At 38.7% G+C, this 9,735-nt stretch overlaps 1 protein-coding gene across 17 annotated transcripts in view; it reads left to right on the plus strand.

Moving 5' to 3' along the window:
• The window catches only part of rap1gapa (RAP1 GTPase activating protein a), a 57,135-nt gene extending 47,867 nt beyond the window's left edge, over positions 1–9,268 (plus strand). For 13 of the 17 annotated variants that reach the window (XM_085146329.1, XM_085146313.1, XM_085146315.1 and 10 more), the window contains 13 exons: positions 863–1,018; positions 1,095–1,166; positions 1,250–1,336; positions 1,469–1,609; positions 2,854–2,985; positions 4,615–4,692; positions 5,661–5,770; positions 5,866–5,988; positions 6,165–6,300; positions 6,438–6,549; positions 6,997–7,064; positions 7,288–7,335; positions 7,641–9,268. In XM_085146329.1, coding sequence (XP_085002455.1) covers positions 863–1,018; positions 1,095–1,166; positions 1,250–1,336; positions 1,469–1,609; positions 2,854–2,985; positions 4,615–4,692; positions 5,661–5,770; positions 5,866–5,988; positions 6,165–6,300; positions 6,438–6,549; positions 6,997–7,064; positions 7,288–7,296 — 1,224 coding nt within the window. In that variant the 3' untranslated portion in view covers positions 7,297–7,335; positions 7,641–9,268. The remainder of the gene's footprint in view (positions 1–862; positions 1,019–1,094; positions 1,167–1,249; positions 1,337–1,468; positions 1,610–2,853; positions 2,986–4,614; positions 4,693–5,660; positions 5,771–5,865; positions 5,989–6,164; positions 6,301–6,437; positions 6,550–6,996; positions 7,065–7,287; positions 7,336–7,640) is intronic. The other 4 variants (XM_085146318.1, XM_085146314.1, XM_085146319.1 and 1 more) reach the window with 3 other exon arrangements.
• The last annotated feature ends 467 nt before the right edge of the window (positions 9,269–9,735 follow it).

Genomic DNA, 9,735 nt, shown 5'->3' on the forward strand with positions numbered 1-9,735 from the left:
TTTTATGATTCAAAGGATGGTTAGGCAGGTTCCCTCTGGGCATCACAGAACCATATTTTGCATATGTGCATCACTGTTGTGCAAAAAGCCTGCAGTATAAAATTACAAAAAAAAAAAACCAAAACAACAACTCCCTGGTATTTGAGATATATTACTTCAGCGAATGCTTTGGTGTCTGCGTCTGTGAGCAGCACTCATCCCTCGAAGTGATTTAAAGCTCACGCAGCAACTTTTTTTCTCTTTTATCTCACACAAAAACTGAGGATTGCAAGATGAAAAATGCTATCATTTACTATCAAGCCATCCACAAACAGAGATAAGACCAATGCCTGTATGTTCAGCATCTCCTGCAGCAGTGAGTGCTACATATGGGCTACTTTGAGCAAACTGTTTCTGTGGAGGTTGTCATCGGGGAAACAGCACTCCCTGGTGGTGTTTCATAGACTTAGTAGTGTAAAGATTCAGACTTTGCCTTTATTTGGTGCTAGAAATTAAAGACATTTGTGTAGTCTTTTCTTTTTTAACGCAAATGCTGTGTAATTGTCATCCCACATAATCCTTTTAGATGTTTTCAGTTGGAAATATTCCTGGTTAGCTAGCTTTGTGTTATCAGTAATATGATATTAACAGTAATCCGTAGAAAAACCACAATAGATCTCTATCTATTGTAGTGAGTTGTTTTTCCAGGGAGGGAGTTCCAGGGAGCATTAACTTTGTTCATACATTTCATCTAATGCTTGGCATTTGTCTCCTTTCATTGTGCCAGTTGTTATGAGAAAATAATCATTTACACCCTTTTATTTAAAATATGTATATATATTTATATATAAAACTAAGTTGCTGTTGGGCTGTTGTGTTGCAGTTGCAGAGAAAAAGACACATAGGAAATGACATTGTCGCCATCGTTTTCCAAGAAGAAAATACTCCCTTTGTACCAGACATGATCGCCTCCAACTTTCTCCACGCTTACATTGTAGTCCAAGTGGTCAACCCCTGCTCCGACAATGTTCTCTACAAGGTAACCCGCTTCCTCTCCTTTCTGACATTTTCTCCTGAAAGCATTTATTGCACTTCATCTTTATCTTTCTTTCTAGGTGTCAGTTACAGCACGGGATGATGTACCTTTCTTTGGCCCCGCCCTCCCAAACCCTGCTATCTTTAAAAAAGTAAGAAGATGAAGATCTTTGACCTCACTGATCATCTTTTAGTTTCCGAGAAGATGCCTTACCTCTCTAATCCTTTTATGCAGGGCCCCGAATTCCATGAATTCCTTTTTACTAAGCTAATCAATGCAGAATATGCCTGCTACAAAGCTGAGAAATTTGCCAAATTGGAGGTAAGTTTTTAAGAAAGACTTAAAACATTTTACATCTTTTGACAGCCTTAAAAATTTTATTTACTTCCCTCTGCCTCATTTATGTGTGTGTGTGTGTGTGTGTGCGCGCGCGTGTGTGTGCATATGCGACAGGAGAGAACACGATCGGCCTTGTTGGAGACTCTTTATGAGGAGCTCCACTTAAACAGCCAGGCCATAATGGGTGTTGGAGGAGAGGACGACAAGCTGGAAAATGGGAATGCTGGAGGAGGAGGCTTCTTTGAGTCTTTTAAGGTAACTGGAAAAGCAGAAGCAGAGGCTGGAGCTTCAGGTCGACAGCTTCACTGGAACTCTCAGAAAGAAAAAGTTGAAGCTAGTTTGCATATTCAAAGTCTTGTTTTAGGAACTAGGGTTTTATGTTTTACTTGCACAAGCAAAACAAAAGGAGCTTTCTTATTTACATAATTTAAATTCAAGCTCAGCAGCTTAGCTTAGCAAAAACACTGATAAAAGAGAGAAGCTCCACCTGCCTCAGAGGCAAACAGTATTCTCAGACAAATCAGTCATTTTATTCCCTACAAAACCAGCGATTTCTGCCCTTGGATAATGTATTAATTAGTAAGTTTTAGAGGTGCCTGTATGCTCTTTGTTTCTAGCCTTTATGCTGATCTGAGATAACCCACTGCTAGCTGTGACTTTATACTGCAGACAGATTTGAGACTGATACTGATTTTCTGATCTAACTCCCAATCAGTATATTTCTCAAAAATGTCAAACTTGTAGTATTAAATTACATTTTATTATTAGCCTGTAAAGGGGCATCTCTAATTAGTATTCATTGTTACCTGTCGAGAGATGTTTTTTTTTATGTGAACATGAGCGTGACTTCTCTCTGGCAGTATTTCTCTTCTGTTCTTGTCTATATGCAGACTGAGCTGTAGAATCTTTTTCTTAATCTGTATCTGAATGAAGAGATGCTCTGCTGCTCTGTCCTCCTGGAACATACCGCTCTCTGCTTCCCAGCTTTTCTTCTTCATGCTTTATAGCTGTTTTGTGATTCACCGCGTTTCAGTGCCACCGCTCACGTATCTATATGGTCCTATCATCTTCATGTGTCATAATTTGGGGAATGTGGATGGAACGGATAATTTCCTTTCATCATCAGACGCCTCTGCCTCTCCACATTATTTCACGTTTGTAAAAAGGTGCACTGGGCTTTAAACTTCTTCTGGCTCTGATTAGACTCAGTGTGGTCAGACATCTGTGAGCCACTTGGCCCTTCTACTTTCCACTCTCTTCTCTTATCACCTACCTAGATAAAAAATGACTCATCTGAACCTCCTTCAGGCACTAAAGCATACTAGTGTTCTCTGTCGCTTTCTTGTCTGTTAGAATTAGAATCTGGCCAGTGCTCTCTGCCTGTAGTGGTCAGTGTTCAGGGACAGCCCCCAGGCTCCTCTTGGCCTGTTAAGTGATACCGAGGGGTCAGAGAGGTCAGCACCATCTGAATGTATCTCCTCCTCCTCATCTCTCTGTAGAGGGTGATGCGCAGCAGAAGCCAGTCTATGGATGCCATGGGTCTTACTTTCAAGAAGCCGCACACAGTCTCCACTAGCCTGAGCGGCAACTTTAACCACAACCCCGCAGAGAGCCCTAAATTCCCAGGGATAGTAAGTACAGTCCCACTCCTCCAGTACTTATGGCGAGGTGAGCCTCGCTGCTTCTGCCTCCCCCTCTGCAGATCTAACAGAGTTCATACCCCCTTCTCTTTCACTTGCCTGCTGCACTAACTTCTCACAGCGAGAGAGAGACTCCACACTTGGACATGGGAAGCAATTATGCCTGAGTCTTAAACTTGACTGTCACTTTGCAAAGGTTGCACATTGTCTACCACTACCAAAACGGATTGACTTAACAGTCATGAAAGTGGATATGTTTAGGACACAAGCTGAATGGGTTAAAGCACTTTTTTTCTAATTGTGTTCACGTGATTTAAATGCCCATGCATCTGCATTGTTAATGAGCGATCACTTCATTTCTAACATGGGTCAGAGTTGTCCTTGTGTGATAGTGTGTATAATGTGTGGTTATGCTTACATTTTTGGACTTCTTTTAATAATCACGCAAGGATTTTAAATTCATTTTTGGGGGAAATTGATATTTATGTCATCAGGAGGAAAAGTTGTAAATCTTTTCAGGTGTTTTTCAGTTTAAATAATTTATTCAGAAATACTGCTGTAACTAAACTTGTGCACATATATGCTGCATATATAAGACAGACACAGCCACCATGAGGTTGGTGCCCCTTTTTCTTAAAGCCTTGAGTTGTTTTTTTTTAAACTGGGTTTCATGAGCATGGACTAACTCCCATTATGAAACTGGGGGCACTCAGTAGCCCAATCTGAAAGGCCCACCCTGCTTTATATTTTTCCCAGAGAACCATGGGAGCTATAATTTGCAAAATAAACATAAATTTGTATTCAATAACACCTGAAAGCGATGATTAAAAACCTAACACAGAGATCAAAAACTAACTCAGAACATGCTTAGTGGGTACATGGAGGGAGTCGAGGGTTGTTTTCTTGTACACTTTGATGAAAGTGAACTTTTTGTAATCAAAAAGCCTTGAAAACTAGGTTTAGCTTTTGTATACAGTCTGTGTTTGGACACTTATTTTTCTTTTCTTTTTTTCCCAGTTGAAAGTAAAATATGACCGTTACCGTAGTTACAGTTACAAGTTTTCCATCAGTAGTGACTGTACATATGGTGGCCTGTCTGTTATATGTGGGGTATATGTTGAGAGATACTGTGTATCTTATATAAACTGATTAAGTTAATTCTCTCTGTATTAGACATATTAGACTTTTATATAATATCTTTCATCAGTGTGTATGACTGACGAGCTTACTGTTTGTTCATAAGCCAGTCTTGATTTGATTCCTAATGTATAACATGCTGTGTGCCCTCCTCCGCTGAATTTACCTTCCTTTTCCTTTTTCAGACATACAGCTCACATAACTGGTGTATCATTCCTCTCTCCCATTCAGCTGCCTGTGTCGCACCCATGGAACCAAAATATCTCCCCCTGTATTCTCCAGCTAACACGCCTTTTGTAGTTTGTTTGGACAACATGACTTACTGCATGATATCTCATATGTATTTGTATATATCTCATGTTTTCTCTCCCCTCCTCCCCCCTTTTCCCCACCTCTCTTTGTTTTTTTTCATATGTCATCACCACTCTCTCTTCTGTCTCTTCTCTCTTATTCTGTCTCTTTCTTTCTCACTGTTTTTATCAGTCATTGCTTGTCCCAGGCAAAAGTCCGAGTAAATATGGACGCCGAGGCAGTGCCATAGGGATAGGAACAGTAGAAGAGGTTCATGTCTAATTCTAACTACTCTCCAACTACTTGCTTTCCGTCTTTGTTTCCTTTTCTTGTTTGCATGGCTCCTTTGCATCATAGCCAAACATGTTTCTCTGCACATTTCAGCTCCCTAATGTGTATTCCGTATATCAGAAACTGTGCGCTACAGACAGGATATATTATTTAAAAGGCATCATCATTTTAGTCTGTGAACATAGTCCTGCCCATTTTCCAGTGAATTAGTTGCTTTAGCAAGTCCAATCTTTTATATTTTCTAGACTAATAAATGTATGAACTGTTAAGAGTATTTGCTTCTGCTCTTATTTTCTTCTCTGCTTTACTGCAGTATGTGCACACCTGCTACAGTTTTACTCTATAGTTTCATTCCAGTGTGCTTAATTCTGTATTTGTTAAAAAATAATGAATATTTATAATTTAATAAGCCCCTTACAGAGAAATTGTGAAAAATGCCCCCTGCCCCCCCCTCCCCCACTGCTCTTTGAAGCCACACTAAATAAAAGCCTCTTTTTTTTTAAAGTTCTCATTTCGAGAGCATTAAAAGGGAGATTGAACGAACAAAGCAGATGCTGAGAAAGCATATTTAGTGTTAGGCTCTGGAGCTTTTAAACCCATCTTTCATCTCCCGCCTTAGTGTGCTCTGTTCTGGCTGAAAGACTGCCACCAGGGCTTGTCATTAAGCTGCTAAAAGCATATTTTAACTTTTTTTTTCATCATACTGACAGCTCGGAGGGAGCAGTGTTACTCTTCAGCCTGGTAATTCAGGGTGATATGTTTTTGAAATTTTGCCAAAGTGTTCTCTATGATACAGTACACGACAAATGAATGGTTCAGTGGTCAAAGTAACCATTAGCTCTCCTCAGTCATAAATACCTAAAGTGATAAGCTCTTGAAATGAACCTAGTTTATTATTGGAAATATTTTGGCATTGTCCCTGAACGGTTTTCCTCTTTCCCTGTCAGTCTCTGATAATCCCAGGAAAAAGCCCAACCAGGAAAAAGTCTGGCCCTTTCAGCTCCCGGCGGAGCAGTGCCATCGGCATTGAAAACATTCAAGAAGTCCAGGAGAAGAGGTTGGAGAAGATTCCTGTGATCATTTACATAGCATATACCTGTAGACCATCTTCTACATAAAATAACTTTTTTTTCTTCTATTTTTAACTTGTAGCAGTAGAGATAACTCCCCAAACACTCAGAAGACACCTGACAGTGGCCACGCCTCTCAAGATCCCAAATCTGACAATTCATCCAATCAGAGCTCTCCTGAGGTGCTCACAACTACCAAGAACAGGTATATATAATAAACAGGCTCCTACCATATCCCCTGGACACTCACTGAAAAATTTAAAAAGCATGTTTTGCCATTCCTGTATTTGTGTAACTGCTGGGTAATCCTCCCTTAGGTTAACATGTAGTATCACTATACATAAGATAAAATCAGGTTGGAGTTGTTAACCCAGGGTGTAGTTCTTATCTTGTTAGCAGGGCCGCATCCATCCCTGAGGCTCACGACCTTTCCCGCTCGTCCTCCAACGCCAGCAGCTTTGCTAGTGTGGTGGAGGAGAATGAGACAGAGGCAACAGAGGAATACGACACAGGCATGGTAAGCAGTGTATCCTGTATATGTACTACATGTAGAAACACAAATTATAAATTGTATTTAAGCTATCACAGTCATTTTGTTTTTTCACTATAATCTACATAATCTGGTTTTCTTGGTCACCTTGCCATATTCTCCAGGAGAGTCTGTCATCTGCTGGAACACCACACAAGCGAGACTCCTTCCCCTACAACACTTGGCTGGAGGACAACAACAGTAACACTACTACCACCAGTCGTGGGAGCTCCCCAGGTGAGAGAGACAAAGAGCTTGGTGAACAAGGTCCAGCTTATTAAAAGTTTAAAGGGAAGGGTTAAAGTGAAGAAAGCCCGTGGTTAAGCAATGCATAATTAATGCATTCAATTCATGACTTATTGTAATAAGAAGCTAATAAATAATCATGTAGCTTTGTGATTGTAATGAGGATATTAACATATAATAAAAAATAATATTTTTACAAGTGTAATATATAATGAGAAATTGATATGCAGCTGTCTTTTCAGAATATTAATTAGCAAGTATAGTGTTTCATCTAACCTCTTTAACGTGTAATAAAGTTGACTTTCTATTTCTTCTGCAAAACAAGTAAAAGCTTTCTTTTTTTCTAAACATAAATGATTCATGTTGTATCATTTAATATTTATATAACTGTCTATATCAGGTATGAGTCTTTTCACACATTGCTAACCTATCCTTCAGGGCCTGGTAAACCTGATCGAGCAAAGGGGATGAAACTGGAACGATCACACAATCAGCAGTCCTCATCAGTGAGTCAATCAGCCAGCTCTAAACTAAGATCTCGTGCTTTCATTTGTGTTCATTGCACTTTCTTCTTTTAATTTGTAGTCACAACAAATGTATACTCTTCTGTAAGACTGACCAATTCCTATAGACCAATACAGTCTCTGCTTTACTGTTCTGCAGTGCTGCACTAATTTCTGTGACTTGTTACTGATACTGTTCTTTTTATTTTCACTGCTCCGTGTGCAGAACTGTTAGCTCAACTCACCTGGTAGTGTCCTGGATCTCCATCTTCAGGTTGGAATTCCTCTCTGCACACTTATGGCTTTAATCCACAGGTTTACTATGCACAGATGGTTCCGAAACACAGTATCCACATGCACTAAACCAAAATGCTGCTTGTGAGCATTTGTTATACAACAGTCTTCTGTCTTAGTTTTATTCATAATCCTCGTCAACAGTACTGAGGAATAAACAAAAAGAAAGCAAATCTGTGTTTTGGCAAAGCTGGATTTATTTTTAAATATCCCTAATTATATGAATACTACACATTCTTATACTTGTATTAAATTTTTGACCAGAATTTTCCTCTCTTCCAAAAGCATTCCCATAAGTCACAATCCTTCTGGGAGATGAGACAATATGCATTTCGCCATGACCAGTGATGAGAAGGAAAATGAGAAAGAAGATGAAAAAAAGAGAAAAAGCCTGGCCAGTCCACTGCTCAGTGAGGTCAAAGTTCAGCATATCTAGAGAAACCTAGAGGACACTGGAGTGGATGATGCACAGAGGGGCTCAGCTTTTGCACAGTGTTCTTTCCTTCCACTCTGTTCTTTGCCTCTTTTTTTAAAACCTGACCTTTGTTCCAAACTGCACAAATATAATTGTTTTATTTGTATGAGATATTACCTTGTCTGAGTTGTCTCGTTAAAGCCGAGGTGTGCTGGTTATACACGGTAAAGACAGTGCCATTGTGCTCTCTGTTGAGACTGAGGGAAGGACTGTTGATGCAACAAGTGAACTGCCTGGATGGTTTTACCAAATCAACCATGATATTGGCTTAATGAAGATTTCCAGTGTACGTGTTATACAAAATATTTGACATCAAATTTGAGTATTTTGTCACAAAATATCCAATGTGATAAAAAGTTCTAACATTGCTGTTAAGGTGATTATTTTCCGGGTAAAATACAAGTGTAACTGCAGCAAATAACTGTGTTCTTTGCTCCAGCGCCCACTGTTACCTACCAAACTTAACATCATAGTTTGTGGTAAAGATAGCATTGTATTGTAAATACCTTGCAATGGCCTTATAATTTAAACAATTTCCCTGGCCTTCAGTTTTTTTACCTCACTTTTTTTCACTCACATGTTCTGCAGCCAATAACGGGAGAGCAGTATTAGATTAAATGTGAAACTAATACATTTAGAATAATTTTAAGCACACTACTTTAAAAATTTGTGGCATAAATCTTTAAAATCTGCTCATGTATAAACATACTGTACCAATCAATGAGTGATTTAACTGATTTGTCTGTCTTAAATGTTGACATGGAGATCGCTCTCAACATGCTGTTTTTTTCTCTCTCTAATGTACTTTTTTATTTATTGATTTGGTTCCTTTTAAAGTAGTATTTATGCTGTACCTCTATGGTGACTACAAAGACTACAAACAGCCAGTCATATGCTTGTACTGTCTGTGTTGTTTTGGTGTGAACTATATTGTTGTCATCTGTAAAGCTCTGTCAGTTTCAGGGGTTGGGGTTTCATTGAGTGCAGTAAATTTGCAATGCAGATATATAATGAAACAGTGAACCTTTGTTTGCTTTTAAAGCAAGACAAAAACTCTAAATACCACTACTGATTTTGTAAATAGATGTTAAGTTTGAGGACTGTATGTGTAATGTATAGGCAGATAATTCAAAATAGGATTGACAAATTACTGCCAAGTTAATTTTTTTTGCATTTTTTATTTTGTTTTTCCATAACCTCAAATTTTAAATATTTTGAGAGGATTTTATAAATTAAGATAATTTCAGAGACTGTTCTGTTAAAGGGAAATCTCACAGTACATCCAGCTGATCATTTCAGTTGCCTTATGTTGCACACTGATGGTGTAAGCATAGCTAGTGAAGCAAACAAGTTATGGGCAGCAGGATTTACAGTGAAATGAATGTTTTGTCGTTGATGTTATTTTTGGTTTTTGTAAATAAATACCCTGAGAACTTTACCATCTATCGCATATTTCTTTCCTTGTGTTGCATTACAACATCTAGTGAAAGCTCATTACTTAGCTGTAGCATCTTTCCATCCTTTTCTTCTCACACAAATACTATTTTTCTCAATGCCTGATAGTAGAAATCATATGGAGAAATGCCTTCATACTGTAGGTGTTCCATTTCCCACAAACTTAATGAAAGCTGAGCGAGAAACCCCCATGAATAAATGATTCGATGTGGCTGCCCACAAGCTTTCAAAACTAGAGCGATCTAAAAGTGGAGAATTCCCTGGTTATGCAACTGTGCCACATGGAGGAAAGACACATATTCAGATTTAATGAGTTAAAGGGAAATAAAACTGAGCCATAACCAAAACTAGTTTTCGAATTTCCCAACAATTGCAAGCCACATAAGTGCCGGCCACAGGAGTTTTAGAAATGTACATACTTGCAAGAGAAATAGGAAAATCCAAGTTTTG

This window comes from Neolamprologus multifasciatus, chromosome 20 (genome assembly GCF_963576455.1).
Source record: "Neolamprologus multifasciatus chromosome 20, fNeoMul1.2, whole genome shotgun sequence".
NCBI classification, from domain to species: domain Eukaryota; kingdom Metazoa; phylum Chordata; class Actinopteri; order Cichliformes; family Cichlidae; genus Neolamprologus; species Neolamprologus multifasciatus.